The sequence below is a fragment of the Indicator indicator genome, chromosome 14 (genome assembly GCF_027791375.1).
Source record: "Indicator indicator isolate 239-I01 chromosome 14, UM_Iind_1.1, whole genome shotgun sequence".
In the NCBI taxonomy this organism is placed as follows: domain Eukaryota; kingdom Metazoa; phylum Chordata; class Aves; order Piciformes; family Indicatoridae; genus Indicator; species Indicator indicator.
Window position 1 is genome coordinate 10,638,555 of NC_072023.1, and position 20,756 is coordinate 10,659,310.

At 40.7% G+C, this 20,756-nt stretch overlaps 1 protein-coding gene across 3 annotated transcripts in view; it reads left to right on the forward strand.

Moving 5' to 3' along the window:
• The window catches only part of LARGE1 (LARGE xylosyl- and glucuronyltransferase 1), a 189,219-nt gene that overhangs the window by 111,953 nt on the left and 56,510 nt on the right, over positions 1-20,756 (forward strand). For all 3 annotated transcript variants that reach the window (XM_054386620.1, XM_054386621.1, XM_054386622.1), the window contains exon 6: positions 17,983-18,087. In XM_054386620.1, the coding sequence (XP_054242595.1) occupies positions 17,983-18,087 (105 nt within the window). The remainder of the gene's footprint in view (positions 1-17,982; positions 18,088-20,756) is intronic.

A 20,756-nucleotide genomic window follows, 5' to 3' on the forward strand; every position in this document is an offset into this window, starting at 1 on the left:
GAAAAAGTGAAAATGATTGATTTGCCCTCCACAGTAAGAGGTAGACATCCAGTCAGCAACACCTTTATCTTCTGATGGGAGATCTTACAGATTTGCATTAATAACCAACTCATTCCCCACTGGCTTTTCTTCCAGCAGAATGCTAGTCCAAATACCAAGAAGGAGCTTGAAGTCCTTCCATCCTGGTTGACAGTGGCTAGAGAATTGAGTCCAAATCCTTGCATTTGATCCACCAGCTAGAATATTTCATTCAGTTCTGCAGCCAAATGGAGGCAAATCAAGTTCAGACATTCATTTGTCAGAGTAGTTTGCTAAATGTGACTGGAAAAATATTTTCATGGAAGCAAAGAAATTCATTTCTGCCCTAGATCAGCCACAATTTTGGATGTTCTTCGGTACAGTGCATAAAACTCTAGGTATGTCTTTCTCAGTTCTCCTGTCCTAGGCTAGCTGTGTTGCACAGTTGCTGAGGCAGAGGACTTTTTGAACATTCTGGCCAGAACTGAGCAGTACCTTCTGGTACTGCAGAAAATATATCTCAGAAGGAAGACCTACATCTTCAATTTTTTTTTCCCTTTTGGTTGTTCTCAGGGGTAGGAAAAATCCTTTGTTCTACACACACATCTTTTCTTAAATAACAGACCTGTTGTCCCTCCCCTCTGTTGTGTGTGTAAACAAAACCTGGCAATCCTTTTTTCTCCCTGAGTCCTCTATCAGGCTGCTAATGTTTAGTAAGAGCTCAACAAAGTGACAAACAACTTTATATTAAGGAGAATTCCTGTCTGTACCAAGGAGGGACACTACATTTCTGGTCTGGAAGCTGTCCTTGTTCCAGGACATTTGCATAACATAACAATCATCTTGGTTGGGGGAGAAGAGTATGCAAGGAGATAACTTTCAAGGTACACTGATTTATCCTAATGCTCTTGCCAGTGAGTCACTGCTGTTTTGATCACTTTGGTTTTTGAACTACAGACTCAATATTGTAAGCAGAAGAAGGGACTCTTTTTTTTCTCTTGCAGCAATTTAAAAAATAATTTTCATGTTTCATCTACACAAAGATGATTTAATTAAATACTTTAATCCTGACCACAAATAATTTATGTAGTGGTTCACTGAGAGAAGCCCAGCATTGTCTTGTCATAGAGCATTTACTTAATCCTGTCGTACCTGCTTGATAATTCCTCTCTCAGATCTGTCCTTGCATGAGCTACAAAATGAGCTTAGAGGACTTGGAGAAGAAGAAGAGGGGAAAAATCCCTCAAATTAGTTAATAATTTATGATTGCTGTTGAGTCAGCCCTCATTCAGTCTTTCTGAGGGGTGAACCTTCCCACCTGTCGTGAAATGAAATAACACTAGTTCTTCTGAGTTTCTAGAGCTGATTAGAGTCTGATAATGATATACAGAAGATCTTTTCTCCACCTCCTAAAGAGATAATGATCTTTTTTTAATGCCTTTGTGCCTTAAGTTGCATCTTACGTAAATCTTTCTTTCCTTCAGTGAATGCATACTCACACATTTCTCTTCTTGCAGCATTGATCTTAAAAGCTGAAATGGAAATTGTTTATTTTCCTTTCATGGAAAGGCAGGAGCTGAGTTCCTCTTCATGTAGTTATAACAAATGGAAGGCTGTCTCAGAATTTGATCTATGCCTTGGATTTTGCTTCCTTATGCAATTAATGGGCTGAGCCTAAGTAACAGAATAAGAGCTTTATATTCAGTCAGAAGGTCACATCTTATTCTAGAAGGAAAGAAACTAGCATTTCACATGTTGTAGAGAGGTGTTGTGTTATTTACTCCTGTTTGTTTTGAGTTTATATGTATCACTGAAAATAATCCCTCTGTTTCTTACGCCAACTTGCAAAGCACTGTTCACAGTTCACGTTTTGCAGCATTGAAGACAGACAGAAAAATCATGCAAATGAGAAACAACCTTGTGAAAAAGAAATTAATTTCTGAAAACCCTTAGGGAACAAGTGTAGGTCCACGATAAAAGTAGCACTGATGAAGTGGGAAGTTAAGAAATGCCCCAGGGGATGCTTAAGTCACTACAATAGAAGGAAGCTGGAACTGGAAACTAACCTAAGAGTTAATTAGGGTGCAATTGAAAAAAATCTGTGCACAGAAGATTTCACAATCAGAGCCACCTACATTATCTTTTACTAATGAAGAGTTAATCTAAGGCATGTCTGTCCATTTGGGACAATGCAGTTGGATTTTATTTGTGCATCTCTGGGAAAGAATCCTAGAGAAAGTTTAATTTTCATTTTAAAAGGGCAGAGGAGGAAGCTAAAGTGAAATACTCTCACAGATGTACCAGGTTGTAGAATCTCTTCTCGGTGCTAAAAAAAGATTTACCTTTTCTAGAGATTAGAACAGATTAACTGTAAATGTCCCATTTACTGCATGCTTTTGAAGGGATAAACTGATGTCCTGACAATTTTGCTGGGAGTGATTTAAGAAATTATTGACATCATCTCTCCATTACTATGCCATGAGCTGCATTAACAGCTTTTATGGGGAGTCATTGTCCCTCTCTCTCTCTCCATACAGCCATTATAGAGTGCCACTGAAAAGGGTTGCAGCTAATCCAGATGGCTGTATGCTGAGATGAACTAGGTAGGCAGTAGTAACTCCTGTTCTGGGGTGACAATTTCTCAAATTAGTGTGCTTGCTTCTACAGCATTTATGTGCCTGAGGTATGAATTAATTCTCACAGTGTTAAATCCAATGGAAGCCAAGATCTTCCCAATACACAGCCGAAATTGTCATCTACATCAGCCTTCTTTTTAACTTAAGGCCTTTCTGATCTGCAAATGCATATTAATTTGTTGCTATTTTTCAGCACTTGAAAGGCAATCTATTTTTTATTTGCTATAGTATTAAATGTTTCAATTCTAATTTATATTTATTATGGTGCTTAATAGATCTGCAGCATGACTAACAAAAAGGTGACATCAGATTCCACTACATGGAGCTAATAAAAGGTCTGTCTTGTGATCATCTCATAGGTGAGGGGTTTTCAACTTTTTTTATCCCCAAGGAAGACAGAGTGAAGCCCTTTCTTTTGTAATTGCCTTTTTTACCCCACAGAGGCTTATTGTACAGATATTTGTGGATATTTTTCTTCATTTTATTTATCTCATAGGTTTGTTCCCTTTTTAAGAGCAAGTACAATGTTGCATCTAATGGTTGTGGTTATGAGGGAATCAGTTAGCCAAGTTCATTTTACAGATTTCAATTTTTATATTGTTTTTCATTTTGTCTCTACACAGGTGAAGAGAAAATAAGTAAAGGGAAATTCACTCATGTTTGGCTTGCTGTTCTTAGTCTTTGATTGCAGAACTCATTGAGATGCAAGATAGATTCAGAACTCATAACAGCATTTTACTGCTTCATAAAAGAAATGTTGCTTACACTTCATGCATTAGTAGAGATTAAGGGGATTAGCTGATACCCTAACTTCCTGCCCTTTGCATGCCTTCCTGCAGGGGCTGCACAGCTGTCTTGCTACATTTTGATGTCATCAGAATTCCTAATAATTCCATGCCTCTCTCTCATTTGATTGTGGAAGTATGGTTTATCTTATCTAGATGTTCTCAGTATTTGAGCATCATTCTTCTCTAATATTGAAGCTTTCACCCTAAACTTTGCTCTAAAAATCACTAAAGCAGTTCAATTAGGCTCAGATTAGCAAAGGGGCACTGTTGTTGAATTTTAAATCTCAGTGGAGTTTATACATGAAGTTAATGAAAGTTTTTCCAAGCTGCTAATAGGCACCTTGCTTTTAACCACAACACTCAGGCATTTAAAGTTCTGCTGCTGTGCCTGCCTACACACGCTGTCTTTTTGGCCAGGTCAGACAACTGCCAGCTATTTTCAGCCTATATCCGTTTTGTATCTTGACTCTTCTGTACCTAACCTTTCAGGAGGTCCAAATAAATTGACCTCATTACAGGGGAAGAGCAAGAAGGAGAGTTAGTAGGGTGCTAATGCTATGCTTTACATACTAATGTAGGGCAGTGAGCACACAGACAGAAAAAGGAGGGCCTGCTTGCAGTGTCTTCTTTAGCCTGTAAGGGTTTGGACCAGCTTCTTTTATTGCTTAAAAAAGTATCTGTAACATGTGGCTGCAGGCACCTTCTTGGTGAGGCCATGCTGCTGTGCACCAGGAATCCAAAATTAACAAGGTTATAAAGGAATGGAGAATGAATAAGAATTCCAGACATTCACTGAAGGGGATACTTCTCTAACTAAGAAGGAAAGTTCTGCATTTTCTTCCAGAAATTCTGTCGACTTTTTGCATTTTCCTCCTCCAATTCTTTCCAAAGACAGCAAGGCTTGCAGTGTTTTTCTCTCACCAGTGCTGTTTCAGTATTTGCTTAGGCCATAGCAGGTGGATTTGGGAACAGGCAGATTGTATTGGGATGCTTTTTGTACTTCCATACAGATGTTAGTTTCCTTCTTTCTGGTGGTTGACTTCTCAATACATTTATTTCTGTGGCTAAAAGGAACTCTGAGCTCTTCTTTGCCTCTCAATTGGTGCAACCACTTGTAACTGCTGAGAGACAGTAAGCATACTTCCAAGATTTCTCTGATGATATTTGCTACTGAGGCTAAAAATAACAGACTGATTCATGTCTGTTTGTCCTCTCTGTTTTGTAAGCACAATGACAAGTATTTCTTTGAAACTGGGTGTTTAATAGTTCATAGACTTCTCTTCTGATCTTCTCTCTTTCTGTAGCAGAAAACAGCAATCACCACAAAAAAACAAATCCTAGGCTAACAGAGTTCTCTCAAAGTACCTATGTCAGAAGTTTGAGCGATGCTTTTTCACAGATGCAGATGACATGTGAGGCAGGCTGCAGACTGACTGGGTGAAAAGCCTTCAGCTTCCAGGGAGAGCACTGGAGATACTTTTCTAAACAGAAGAACTGGTATTCTTTTGCAGTCTTTTTGCTTTTTACCCATCTAATGTCAACGTTAGCCAGAGAGCAAACTCCCAGTAATGAAGTCAGAGTCTCTCCCCATCTGTCTCACTAAATGCCACTTGGAACAAGCGCCTTTTCATTTGACAATAAAATCAATGAATGAAATATTAGAGGCTTGAACGATATGATGTGCAGAATACATTATGGGAGTTGTTGTGTTTCAGTGGACAGCAAGTCTTGCCCTTTCTTCCTGTTATCATCAACACAGCTACTTAATGAAACTGGCACCTTCTGCCAGTCTTTCACCTCTTTGCTTTCAGGCTTTAACTCTTTTGTAACACTTCAAAGTTTCTCTAGCTCAGAGCCGTGTAATAAAATTCTGAGCTCACATTTTTCATCTTTCTTTCTCAATTAAAGCTTAAGCTTATTTTCATGACACTTGTTCTTATCCCTTTACTCAGCTGAGACATCCTTCTTCCTCTTTACTTCCCTCTGAGGTTCTTCAGAACGACAGGAATTACTGAGTATTAAACCAATAAACAGGGGAAAAAGGGAAATGAAAAACAGGGTTTCTTCAACTTCTTTTTCCAAGCCTTACTGGATTCTTCTTCAGGAATATTAAGGACCTTATTGTCATGATAGTAAAGTGTGTCTTATGTGTAGTAAGCAGCTGTAAAATAAGAAAGTAAACAGTAACTAATGCTTACTAGAAATACATGAGACATACCATGCTATTCAGCCTTCAAGCTCGAGGTACTGTGCAAGTGGTGACTTGATAATTTTATCTTTATGCCAGTCTTGACTCTGTAGTATCAGACAAGGTTATTACATGCTAGCAAAACTGAATTCAATGCTATATATGATTTTAAGTTGAGTTTATAGGTAGAAGCATTTTCAGCAAGAGAACATCTCATCCATTTTGCCCTGTAAATCAGGATGTCTCCAGGGTGCAAGCTAAAAGACAGAAAGCAACATAGAGAAAGAATGGTTGTGTTAAAATTTAAGAGCAATTCTCTGCATGTTTATTAGGTATTTGCAGTGCTTGATGTCTTAGTGACAAAGTAACTTGCACCACTGTGTCAGGATAAAATTTTCCATTCTGCTCTCCACGTTGTTGTTTTCTTCTTACATACACATTCACTGTTTAGCCTGACTGCAGAACCATGCCTTACTTAGGCTGAAGCTCAGCAAAGAGCTGACCCATCTGTGTGGCACAACCAGTCAACATCAGAATGAGGAACAGATCCCAGGACTCTTTGAGCTCATCACTAAAGCATGAGGCTTCTGATACAGCCACTGTTTTGTTGTACCAGGTAGAAACATCTCTTGTTCTGTAGGCTCAAGATGCAAACCAGCAGGTTGTTGTTTGGCATCAGAGCTCTCTCGTATTTTCAGGTATAGGACTAGTTGTGCAAAGTCATTAGATGTGAACAAATGTTTGCTGTGTCATCTTTCCACCTGATACTCTGAGGCATAAATGATTCTTAGCAGTAGTGTTTGTGAGCTCTAACCTGTCTCAAGACCCATAATTAAAAGCATAAAGTGAGTTGTTTACATAAACTGATTGTCAGTAATATTAAGTGCCATTAACAGCATTTTCAAGAGGTGCTAGGAATGTGGCAAAACCTCACTGCAGTCTGGATCTGCTGGGGAGACAAATCCTAAATTTTTATCCTGAAAAATTTGCAAAGCATGGTCAGGCCACAATGCCAAAGGGAAGTGCAGAACTGCTTTACTTTTTAACAGAACTGAATCCAACATATCAACATATCAACATATTTGGCTTTTCAACACCACATACAAAAGCTTGGCAACCTTTTTTACATTAAGTGGGTGACCATAGCCCTTTTCTATTAAATATAGCACTGTTTTGTTTTGTTGGGTGGTGTTTCAGGGTTTTTTTATTGTTGTTGTTTTGGTTTGGGGTTTTGTTTTTGGTTTTTTTGGTTTTGTGGTTTTTGTTGTTTTTTTTTTAACCTGTCACCAAGAAACCAATCCCATTCATTTTGTTCATCTTGGGGTTTTTTTCTGCCACTTATTCTACATTCTGGCACATCTCTGATCCTCAGAGAAAGTACTTATGATACATTTCTACTGATTTCTTGCTTACAAACAATCCTGATGTGTCCATCAATTTAGAAGATTTATTCCTTTCAAACAAAAAGGGAGTTTACTGTCTTGCTGTTTATAAATAATAACTGACCAAAAGTATATGAAGTAGGCAGCTGTGCAGTTTCCATGAACAGTGTCTGGAATAATAGAAAGCTCTTACTCTCTGTCTCTAGTTCATTGCTAATAACCAACAATTTGCTATTCCAACAACCTCAAACACCCATTACAGAGTCCTGATGAAGTGTAGTGAAGCAGAGGCATTATCCTCATTATACAGAACGAAAGTGAGAAACCAGCCACCAGCTGCTAACCTCTGTTACTGTGGGTGTAAATCTGAGTTAAGTTTGTTCAATTAGTAGAGGCAGCTTAAGGTTTACATCAGTACAGCTAAAATGAGCAGTTGACTTTCAAGACACTTTCAAGAAGAAAGTGAAAAGACATACCCAGAATCCCAAGAGATGTACCCAAAGGAAATCTGTGTCAGAGCAAAACATAGCATCCAGGGATGTGGTGAGAAAAACTCAGCCATCAGAGGACCCAGTAATCCAAAAGCTGCTCAAAGGACTAACTGAGGGGAATTTTTAAATTATTACCAGCAGTGAGAGTTCAGACACTACACTGGCAACTGAAAAAGGACAGTCTGTTCTGGGTCTCTAGTCCTAGCATCTCTTCATAGATCACCACTGAACCTCCCAGGTGATCTTGGAAATGTCACTCCAACACCTTGTGCCTCAGTTTCTCCTGTTATAAGGTGGCCTCCCCGTCTTAAAATCTACTAATGAAAGGCATTGTGTAAGAGTTAGATTATTGATCACACATTGCAGCCTGCTGCTCAGCTCCACACCTGGGGTTTGTGCCAATAAAAATGTGCATAATGGGACTTTATCTCCTTTGGAAAGTTGATACAGTTACAACAGGCTGTACAGTTACAACGAGCAGAGCTATGATGCATAATCAGTTTTTCATGCTCTTTCATGCTTTTCCAAAACAGTTTTTATTGCATTACCTGTGGCAGCACAAAAGAAAGCATTTTTTGTTCATGATCACATATTTCTGCATAGCACAAATTCAAGGCATGGTTCCAATAGCTTGTATGTTCCTGAAACTGAGCAGAGTCATTTAAAAATATTTCTCTCTGACCAATGCCTGAGTATTAGAAGTAGTGGATTTGAATTTACTTTGTTCACAAGGACGTTTTGCTGCTTTTAGAGAGAGAAATTTTTGCTTTTGTAAGAGCGTGGGAGTTTATATTGAGCAAATGAAAAATTAAAAAGAGCATGATGAGTAAAAAGCAGTATAGGAGAACACAATCTTTAAGCTGACATTGGTATGAATAAAGCTGACTTTGGTATGAATAAAAAAGTGCAGTTGTAGTCAGAGCTATCAGTATATCCTGCTGGGCTCTTACAGCCTGGGTAGGAAAGAATACCTATCACCTGTGAAGGGGTTCAGATCAGGTCACACAGTCTCACAGTATATCAAAGGCTGGAAGGGACCTCAAGAGATCATCAGGTCCAACCCCCCTGCCAGAGCAGGATCACTTAGGGTAGTCTGCACAGGAATGCATCCAGGTGGGTTTTGAAAGTCTCCAGAGAAGGAGACTCCACAACCTCCCTGGGCAGCCTGTTCCAGTGCTCCGTCACCCTCTGTGTAAAGAAGTTTCTCCTCGTGTTGAGGTGAAATCTTCTATGTTCAAGTTTGAACCCATCGTTCCTTGTCTTATCACTGTGTACCACCGAGAAGAGCCTGGCCCCCTCCACTTAATACCCACCCCTCAGATATTTATAGACATTGATCAGATCCCCTCTCAGTCTTCTCCAGACTAAACAGCCCCAGGGCTCTCAGTCTCTCCTCATAGGGGAGATGCTCAAGTCCCCTAATCATCCTTGTGGCTCTCCGTTGGATTCTCTCTAGCAGTTCTCTGCCTTTCTTGAACTGGGGAGCCCAGAACTGAATGCAGTATTCCAGGTGTGGTCTCACCAGGGCAGAGTAGAGAGGTAGAAGAACCTCCCTAGTCCCCTGTTCTACTGCTGGAACACAGAATCACAGGATGGCTTAGGTTGGAAGAGACCTTAGAGATCATCTACACCAACATCCCTGCCATGGACACAGGCACCTCTCAGCTAGACTCAGCTGCTCAAGGCCTCCTCCAGCCTGGCCTTGAACACCCCTGGGCAGGAGGTATCTGCAGCCACCCTGAGCAATCTATTCCAGAGTCTTACCACCCTTGTACTGAAGAATTTCTTCCTAAGATCCAATCTAAATCTACTCTCCCTTACCTTAAAACCATTCTCCCTTGTCCTGTTGCTGGACATCCTTATGCAAAGTCCTTCTCCAGCCTTACTGCAGGATCCCTTCAGGTATTGGAATGCAGCTATAAGGTTCCTTAGGAATCTTCTCTCCAAGCTGAACAATCCCAGTTCCCTCAGCCTGTCTTCATACCAGAAGTATTACAGCCCTTCGATCATCTTTGTGGCCCTCCTTTGGACTCATTCCAACAGTTCTGTGTCCCTCTTATGATGGGGACACCAGAACTGGACACAGCGTTTGGTGTAGGGTCTCACAAGAGCAGAGTAAAGGGGTCGAATCACCTCTCTTGACCTGCTGGCCAAAACCCCCTTGATGCAGCCTACTTCTGAGCTGTGTGAGTGCACTGCTGGCTCATTGTGAGCTTCTCACCAGTCAATACACCCAAGTCTCTTTCTTCAGAGCTGCTCTCAACCCAGTCTGCACCCAGCCTGTATTTGTGCCTAGGATTGGCCCAACCCAGATGCAGGGCCTTGCACTTTGTCTTCTTGAACATCTGCTATAGAGAGTAATATAAAACCTGAGGTGAGAATGGACAGGCTTAGCAGTGTGTGAAGCTGGTATGAGCATCTCTTCTGGTCTAGCTTACAATTTCACCACCATTTTGCTGGTCAGGCTCGTTATTCCCTTGACTCCATGCTAGAGCACTTTTCTTGGCAATGAGGTGGGCATATCCTTTCCTGCCAGGGAGAAAATAAACAAAAACTTTTCTGTGTTTCCCAATCATAACATCTTCAAAATCTTCTAAAGTAAGTTGCTGGCAGCACAGGAGCCCTGTTCTCATGGACACACAGAGCCTTGCTGTTGTCGCAGATAACCTCAAACAGCCCTGTTCCAAAGTGAAATGTTTCTGCATTTGCTCTCTTGTGCCTAGCTGCTGAGAATCCATTTCCCTGAAATTCTGCAGATGAAAGTGCTGCAAACAGTAATGATAGATTTGCTAGCTTTGCTGTAGTCTGCTGGACTTCTCACTTCCTTTTCATTTTTCTAACAAGCTCCTTGGAGGAGAGGAGAAATTTGAGGAAACCCAATATTTTCTTTTCTTTTTATTGATTCCATTCTTTCATCTTTGCTTATGAAGATAAATCACAGATTTAGCTCTTTACCCCAGCCTTCCTCAGTCCAGTTCTGTATGCTTCATCCCTTTGATCACCTTTTGCATGGGATTGTGCCTTTTGAATCCTCCCTCCTACCACCTACAAACATTTGTCAAGTTTTGTTCTGTGCTGAATTTTACCGAGTTAGTTCTCTTCTTTTTTTGCCCTGGCCACATCACCATCAGCATTTCTGAGTACCTCCAGAAGTCAGCTGATACTATCACTTCAGATCCTTGCTTGAGCATTGCCAGTGTCTTCCTCTAGTGCTTTCATTAGCTCCTTTTTCCTTCACTGAGTCAGCCTGGCCCATCTTGTCTTTTCCCATCCTTGATCTACTGTATCTACCTGTGCTTCACATATCTTCCCTCCTTTCTTATCAAGTATTCACTACCTGTTTCCTTCCTCTACTGGTGCCAGTGTGCTGTCCAATGTGATGCTCCCATGGAGCCATTCTCTTCTCTCCTAAGGTAGTCCTGCCAGTATCTTCAGTGAGCTCTTCTTTGTCTTCCTTCTTATCCAAGTTTCTCCTTAATAACTCTCCAGTAGTTTCTCTCAATGAGCAATTAGTCCACTAAGAAGGGCTCATGACTGTTGGGAAACAGCAATGTGATGCAAATAAGATACTAACTAAAAAAGTTAGTGTGCATGGCTTTTTCTTCTCTGAAACTTCACTTCCCCACACGTAGAAGAGAAGTTCACAGTAGGGACTGCTTTTCCTATACTTTTCTATTCACATGCACACATATCTGTATGTATTTTTGCATGTATATGTATATAGAATCATAGAAGTGTTGAGGTTGGAAAAGACCTCTGAGGTCATCAAGTCCTACCACTTGCCTAGAGCTCACAATCCCACCATTACTGCTAAGGTACTACCACTATTCCATGTCCCTTAGCACCACATCCACACATCTTTATAAATACCTCCAGGGCTGATGACTCCACCACCTCCCTGGGCATCCCATTCCAGTGCCTGGGGAGATGGTAAAGTCACCACCATATGTGTTCATATACATAACAGACACGTACATGTGTATGTGTACATACAGGATAGGGAACTGCTTGGAAGAGTCTAGTGCAGAGCCACAAAGATAATTAAGGGAGTGGAACATCTCCCTTAGGAGGAAAGGCTGAGGGACCTGGGGTTCTTTAGCTTGGAGGAGACTGAGGGGTGACCTCATTAATGTTTATAAATATGTGAACAGTGATTGTCAGGAGGACAGAGCCAGGCTCTGCTCAGTGATGTCCAACGATAGGACAAGGGGCAATGGGTGCAAGCTGGAGCACAGGAGGTTCCATGTAAATGTAAGGAAAAGCTTTTTCACTGTAAGGGTGACAGAACACTGGAACAGGCTGCCCAGAAGGTTGTGTGCATATTTTACACTGGGTTCATGGTAATATTTCTAAAAACTTCATAGAGGAAAGTGCTGAGAGGTTTTTGTGCTTGAAATATATTCTCAGAGGTAACTTGGGGCATCTATTGCAGGCAAAGACAGGGTCTTTTTTTCGGGATGAGAGAGGAAGTGGCAGTAGAAGAGTGAGTTTGGGAGCAGGAGAAAGAATTAATTGCTATAGACAGTGCAAGAATTGCACAGGGCATCAACAGTGAAGCTGAAAAGCTTGAACATGACAGTGATCCAAAGAGGAGGATGAGAGATGTGGCAGGAGAAGTGAAAGATTTTAGAAGCCACACACTTTGCAGGAACCAGTACAATCAGGGACTGGAAGACGATAGAGGATCAGTCACTCAAGCAAGCCTTAACATGAAGTGCAACACTTTAGGCTGGAATAAGTCAGCAGAAGTGTACTGATTTCATTGAAGTCATGAAGATTTACACCAGCTAAGAATGTGGCCTCACACTTTTTACAAAGGAAGTGTGTCTTATGCAGGGTTTTAAAAGATAAAAAGAAATCAGGAGAGAAGAAGGAAAGAATGTTAGTGGAAGATTTTTACTCTGAGTCTTGCAGAAAGTAACCCAGTATAGTCCTGACTACATTCATCAGACTTGATACTGGACAATTTAGAAATGTTCCAGCATTCAGAATATGTACCTTTGCCCCTCTTCCCTGTGTCCCACTTTGCCCAAGCTTGACTCTTAAATTCTTGTTGAGTCCTTCTCCTGTTCTTTCCGTTTACACTAAAGATGTGCATTGCTCAGGCCATACTTGGCTGTGGCTCCAGCATTCAAGCCTGTGTTAAATTCCTAACGATGTAAACCACAGCTGTTAAAGTAATTAGTAGTAAGACAAAGTTTTGTTCTGTTCTTTAATAACCTCCATACTGTAGAAATTGCTTCCTTTTTATGTTTTTAAGGGATGAAAAATACTTTCCACCTGTTTCTCACTGTGGAGGCATGTATCAAACAAAACTAAACCTTGGCAGTGTAACAACCAGGAGAGCTGTGCTGAAACCTCTCTCTCTTGTGATACCAGCTCACCCTTTGACCACGGACAATCAAAAGGTGTCAAACCACCACTCCCACCCCTCTAACATGCCTTTTTTTTCCCCCATTCCAGAAACAGCCTGATGTCCTGAGGACCTCAGAAAGTGCAACTCAAAGTGCTTACCATGGACCTGTTGCTCTTTCTGAGGTTGCAGTGAGATCAAGTGAAAGCCACTGGAGCCTCTAACACAGACAGGAAAAAAAAAAAGGCCTCTGCTAAAGATGATGTTGAAACTAGATTAATAACTATAATTTTATACTATTATTGTTGTTTGTGATAGCAAAATATCTCAAGGCAAGAGCTGAAGTAATTCTTTAAAACTAGGAAAAAATCAAGGCAGGCTAGGAAATTATTGTTCACAGGCACCAGGATTGTGCTGAGCACCAAATTAAACTAGCAGATACCAGACTCAACATAAATAAAAGCTGATACTTCTTCAAATGTTTCATATGCCACAAGTCCCTGGGCGCTGGAAGGCCGCTATTAAGAAGTGCCACCATACAGCTGCACTGTTGTGCTCCATATCACACAGCTGCTAACTCTCTGCTGCTGGAGACTCAATGCTGTGCTGGATGGAGCTCCAGCCTGGCCACATGCAGCTACTGTGAGGCATTCAGTAGAAACTAGCACATATTTATTATCTCAGAGGACTTACAATATGTGAGCCAGGCAAAGCGGGAGAGGGATGACAAGTTATTTTTACCCATACAAGCAAGCAGCTGTTAGGTGACTTGTCCAGGGTCACCCTAGAAGTCAGTATCAGGTCTAGGAGATAAGGTAAGATGTGGAGTCCTCTTCAATGCCTGAATTAGAAGATCAAGTTTTACCCACTGCTGGCCACCAAAAAAACTATGAAGTAAAAACAGAATGGAAGGCATTGAGTTATCAGGTTCAGAAGTATCTATTTTTTCATGGAAACCTCTTCCCGGTGACAGCTAAGCTTTTGCAAGGAAAGGCTCTTCTCATCATGCAAAAGCTGTCAGGGAGCTGTATTGTGCAAAATGCTGTAGCTGTGCAGCTGCCTTCTGGAAGGGTCTCCTCCCACAAGCAGGCAGCACACAGCTCCATTCCCAGCCATACAGCTGTAATTCTGCCTGCTCGATAATTTTTCACTGTGGTTGTGCCAGAATCATTGCCTTGTTTTCTGTTGTCTGGCTGTTAGCTGTGATGTATGAATAAGTAAGAAAGACAGCTTCATTTTCATAGGCTAACTTGTGCATGAAGTAACATGGTGAAAGGAGTGCACTTAATCATAACTACAGGGCCAGAGCAGAAAACAGTGACAGAGCTTTTGCTGTTAGTGGTGGTATTTTGTTACAGCAACTCTTACGAGGATGAAACAGGCAGCTTAGAATGCTTAGTGATTCAAATGCATTATGATAGCCACCATATTCTCATCTGCTGGGAGAGTAACTGGCATAACTCTCTTATGCTTGCCTTTTACAAAAGGCCATGGTGAGAAGGAACTTTCTCCTCAGAAAACCTGAATTCAGATAGCAGTATGATGGGAGGGCGAAGTTTCCACAGAACTGCATGCACCTAGCAGCAAAGGCATGCAGAAGGGACAGCTTGAGGCTGATAAATGGTCAGAGAACTGTGGGGAAGGGCAGTGTTCATTGTGCCTGCTCAACACCATGCATTGCTTTGTCCAGAGCCTCATTTCTGTAACTTCCTAATGCATTCCAAAAAGTAAATAACTAAATGAAATAGCTGGTAATGCTCATATGCACTGGACAGATATTCTCACAATGATTCATTAATACAAAGAAAAATAACTGATGAAATCTTTGAGTGAAACATTTTCTGTTCAAAATTGGAAGGGCAAAACTCATTTTATTTTGTTAGAACTTTCAGATACACAGAATTACGTGGTATGCATGGTATATATAATGTGTCTATTATGTGTCTCATTGTTATTATTTAAATGTGTGGGGTGTACATTTAGATGTGGTTATTTTGATGTCTTCTAATCAAAATATGTGGCAAGAGTTTTCTAGAGAATATATCTGAATTCCCTTTTTCTGTACTGATTCAGAATGAAAACATTTTTTTGGAACTATTAATATTTGCTATGCAGCTGAAGTTCTGGTTTCCTCACCACTTCTGCCCTACGTCAAGACCATTGAGACAATGTAAAAGGAAATAAAAATACATTCTTGTTTGGCAGAGACAGAAACACTATTCCAGCCTGGAGAAACAGAAATACAGATGATGCAAAACATATCTTCATAACTTTCTCCAAGGTGGCTTGGGAGGCAAACCATCACATCTGCTTAGTAGGTTTTTAGAAACCAGCAAGAGTTACAACTGCCTGACAAGTTGCATAACTGCTCTACCCTAGGACAATAAATGAAAATATGTGCATTTCCAGCCCAGTGCAAAAGCAAACCATAATGTGTTAGCTAACACATTTTACTTTGTGACAAGCTAAAGCAACACATACAGGCAGTTATTCCAGCTCAGTTGATGCACATGTGAGTCGCATTATCTGATCAACGTATCTAAGCCCTAGAGCTTACATGATCTTAATTTCTGCCTTTATCCATATGAAACCTGAAGGAATAGTGGTAAGAGGAAGCTTTGTTCTTGTGTCTTCAAAAATAAAGGAGAAAAGAAGAAGGAAGTGATACAGCTGCAATAAATATGTGTGAACATATTTTCCTGAGAAATAATAACTGAGAAATAAGTATTTCAGGGCTTACTTTACCAGAACTGAGGTTTTGCACTTGTAAATGGGAGAGGAAAACAATTAACAAGCAGCAAGATTTGGTCATTTTGTATTATTCATGTGTTTGAGGGCTGAATTCTGTTACTTGTTAGGAAATGCATAGGTCTAAAATAATAAAAGCAGATTGATGTTCCATGGTAAGGAAGTTCAGTGCCTGCCTCTTGCAAATGGAATTCTGACATTTATTTTGACATTAGCAGTATTATCCAGAGAAGGATCTATGGACTGCTGAGTTGTGAAATGTGTGCTTAGAATATGGGCAGGGTCACTCTTCTCCTACCAGCTGTGCCAATCCATTCCAGCCTAGCTGCACCTGTGTTTTTTATTGTTTTGTTTGTTTGTTTTTTCCCTTATGCTTTACTAGCTGTGATACTTTCTTATTGTGCTTTATTCTTCCTTAACTTAAGGGTGTGGTTATAAAGAACACCCAGTCTTCCAGCATGGAATCAACAATTTAATTGCACCCTTCGGCCATCTTCTTTGGCTAAGACTTGTTTCATCCACTTGAGATCCCTTTCATATTTCCTCAACATATATAGCTTGTGTTGCCCATTTGCTGCCTAGTGTCTTGGTGGCTCACAGGCTCAGTGATTAGCTGCAGTTTATTCATATGAACAAAGCATCAGTTCCTTAGGATGCATCTGCCTCTGTAATTTGTCATGTCCTTCATTCTCCTGTGCATTGCACCCAGTTTTCAGAAGCACCAGTGGGGAGAGAAATATGTTGTGGTTTTTATATGATCCTTTCTGCTCTCCAGGTTTTCCACCTTCTTAAAAATGAGTTATGGCTTATAATGTAACAAATTAAATATATATAAATGGCAAAAGAGAGACGTCATTAGAAAATGAGGTCTGGTGAGGACTTGTGATTAGGATGGAGTAGGATGATCCTGAAGAGCAGTGTGGAGTGGTCTTGGTAATCTCTCAAGGCTATTTCGAGATTGATTTCTGTTCACTCCTTGAATGCTTTCATAATGTGCTGATTTATTTGCTCTGTGCATCGGTCACTCACTGCTGCTCACACTCTTTGAAACAGCATACAAGACACATGTGAGGGTTACTGACATTCCACTGCATTACTGACATTCCACTGTTACAGCAGGAGAGTATTACATGTATTACATTCGCCTGACCTATCCAAATGCCTTTCTAGTTGATTAGAAAATTGAATGAATCACTTCTGGATTTGTATCTTGCATCTCAGCGCAGTCTTGTCTCAGGCCATACTGAAATTTTAGTAAATACAGCTGTGGTTCTACATAAGCAAAATATAATGATCATTTAATGCTTTCAGTGCCTTGCTGTGACCATATAGCCAGTTTTATGAGTATAGCTGGGAAATGTGTCTTCAGAGCATGATGCTTAATTGCTTTCTCAAAAGGCTGCAAAATAATTTCCAATCACAGTCTCAGTGCCCTCACTGAGTGGGTCCCTCTGTCAAAACACCATTCTCTTCCCTTTGACTAGGTCCAAAGGCAGCTTTCTCCTTCCCTCCATTCTCTGTCACCAGAGCATCATTTCAATCACTTCTCTTATTTACATTTTGTACAGCACATTTCTGGATAGATAATTAAGTCCTTATCTATACAAACATTCACTTTTCAGTTGATTTTTAAGCAGTGCAAACCTTCTAGACACATTTGATTTAAACCACGTTTTACTCTAGCTGAAGCCAGCTGCTAATCAATGTAAGCTAAACCAAAATAAATCCATCTAAAACTGAAATCATCATTTCTGTGCAGCATGCCACACGGGCTTACCTAAATGACTTTTAAATTGCTGTCTTAAATTAAAACAGTTCAACTTTCTTATGTATGTAAACTCTTAGAATCCAGTACTTTTCTGAGCAAAAGGAATTTCCATTATGACTAAGAAAAAAAAAAATTCCTGAAACAAGTGGGGGGTGGGAGTTGTGCATGGGAGCAGAATAATTCGTTATACAGAGCCTTGTTCTTCAATTATATTATCTCCATCAGACTATGAACAGATCTTCATATTAGATGATCATTTTACCAACCTTACTTCTCACTAGGAGGATTCTTCATCATTGTATTCCAAAATCAAGCAGCATTCAGATTTGTCTGGGTGATATATTTTCGTCAGCATGACAAAGGTTCCCACAGTGTTTAATTACTCAGACTAGCCAGGGGAGAAGGAAAGAAATGAGCCGTGCTGCATTTGCTGTGCCAGACTTGCTGTCTATTACATAAGCAGGCATCTTCCAAATGCATGAAAGGAAAGCAGTTCCTGAATTTCTGTCTTCTCTTTTATATTCTCTGTCTGTCTTCAGATTTCATGTTTGTTTTGCATTAATTGGCTGTCTTTTGTTTCATGATCTTTTTGCAATTTGCTCATTTCCAGGGCAGCAGGTTCTTGGCTTGGTGGAGAACCAGAGTGATTGGTATTTGGGCAACCTTTGGAAGAATCATCGTCCCTGGCCAGCACTTGGGAGGGGCTACAACACAGGTAGGCCCTGAGGGTTTTCTTTGAATTAATGTTTGCATTGAGCATGCAATCAGTCTCCTGGTATAGAGTATGAAGTGCAGTAACTTGTACCTCACCTCCTAACCTACTGCAGTATCTGTCATTTAAAGCAGTAAAAATGATGCAGTGTGATGCATTTTGGACTTTCTGGTCCTGTGCTCCTCTGAGGAGAATATGTTCCTTCTCTAAATGGTCCTAAGAGAGATCATATGGCAGCCTTTGAGGAAGGACAGAGCTTTTCAGCAGTCTGACACATCCTCATCACATCTCCTGCAAGATTTCTGTGCGTGATGAAGCATATGTAGGCCCAGCTAGAGAGAAAAAATAGGAATCCAGGCTCATTTTCTGCAGAGAGGTAAATGGTATCACAAAATGTCAGCCCAATAAAGATAGAAATCCTACAGGACAACAACAGGGTCATAATTGTCCTAATAAAATGCAAACTACTGGCTATCAATTTCTGCTGCCATGAGACAGAAATAAAGGCACTAGATCAGAGAGTTTATTTGGTTACAAGAGACAGGTCTTCCCACTGATTTGTTTTTGGTATGTGAGAAAACATACAAGGTGCATGAAGAACACACACATACATCTAAATCATTCTGATGCCAGGCTTTACATGCTGATGCACTGAGTTAGGTTCCCTCTCCATTTGTAATAAAAGGGCAGAACAGATGGTGAAGCCTCCATTTAGAAAAGATGAGCCCATTTAAACATCCCTGCGCTATCAGGAAATTATTCACCATAATAGTGGTTTTGCTTCACAGGAATATATTGGATTGAATTAAATGGACTAAGTAGAAAAAGGATGGCACTAGTTGTGGTTGGGTCATCTTTGTATTCCTTTGTACGTCTGTGAAAAGAAAAATAATTTAACAGGATATAGATAGATATGGGTCTCCACTTGCCAGAGCAAACTACATATGTAAGGGCTTCAGCTGCCTACCCCTACCCCCCACAACTCCACAAAAGCATGAAATGGAGCTAAGTTTCATGGGTTTGCCCTGAAAAGCTTATTTTGTACACAACTTAACTTGCTGACATCAGTTCTTTTCAGTGTTACACCACAAAGTAATATCTTTTGTTCTATTGAGAGATCACCATCTTTTATACTTACATTCTTTCTGCTACATTTTTGCTCGTTCCTTTCTGCCACTTGTTATGAATATGAATTATGAGTTATTAATAAGCCAAATACGATATTAATAAAAATGTTAACTCTTATTTGTTAATATGAAAGATTGCCCAAAAGCTTACTGATAGGTTCGGTGTGCAGCTGGAGTATATTTACAATGGATACGTACAGTATATAGGCAATATTAACAATTTAAACAGTGTTATTCAAACCGGGGAAAAGAACCCTGGGAAAGACAATCTGCCATCTGTCCACTAGGGGGAGACTCAAGAGGAACCTTGCCAAAACAGCAGCATTTGGACAGACAGAACCTTCCACAAAGAGGCTTCATAGAAAATAACCAATTACTTACAATATTATTTCTCTACATTTCTCTCCAGAGCTGCAATATAACCCCAGTTGCACAGAGCAACGGGAGCTCCACACAAGTGGAGGGGGTGCTGTTGCTGTATATTAGCCAGTAATGGCTTTTGGATTGCTCCCAGGCGCTGGTTCAGGCAGGGTTGTTTCAGTGTCTCAATGGCCGGGCTGGCCACGGCACGACGGCAAGCGACTCTCGATGCTTCCCAGGGTTGACAGGCTGTCCCAAGCGTTCAGGCTCTCGACAAGAGCCTGTTTCTTTCAGTGCTCTGCTGCGAGCTCTGGGTTTGAGAAGCGGGTGCTTAATCTGGAAGTGACTTACGCTGCAAGGGGCCAGTTCCCTGGGTCTTGGCTCACCTGGGCTTTGTCGCTCTGCCCAGCAAGACACGTCTGGCTGCTCCTGGGCTTTTACAATGCAAAGAGGCTGACCATGGTTTCAGTGCAGCTTACATGAAGGAGCTTGCGTCCTTCTGGGTAAACTGAGGCACAGCAAAGATTAAGTTGCAAGGCTCATGGCTTCTTTTCCTGGATCTTAGTCAAGGCAAGGCAAGGCACAGCACACTGTTTACACTTTGGCTTTGCTTTTGTCATTTGCCTGAGGATCAATTTGGCCGTTTGGCAACCAACAGAAAGGGATTTCACCAGGCTGTGACCATATAGGCAAAGTAAAGACATAAACCTAGTCTAAGTGAAGCATGGGTAATGCATGTGCCTGTTTACCACAAAAGGAGGACATATCCCTTCTTTACCAGACTTTCTGATGCCTGGGTTCTTTGTCTTTTTCCCACATTCCCCAGACCCCTGCAGGAGGGAGGGGAACGGGAGATCACACCTGGACTTGTTATGGGTTTGTCTTGGGCCCATTTTAGTGCCAGCAGAGAGAAATGTGTCACAAGCACATAATATTAAAATAACCCAGAAATGTATGGTGGGTGGCATCTAAAATTCAATTTTGTCAGTAAAAATGCTGTAAAGCTTTAATTTATATTGTCTTAACTTATTGTTCCAAATGTTTTCTAGAGATATCAAATGTCAGTGTATCACAAAATTCCTCCACTGGAAGCAAAAGTAATTGAGTTTCTGCTGCCCTTCACACATGTTGCATGTGTTAAGTCTTGTGTGTTAATACATACCTACCAGGCCATGCATAATCCTG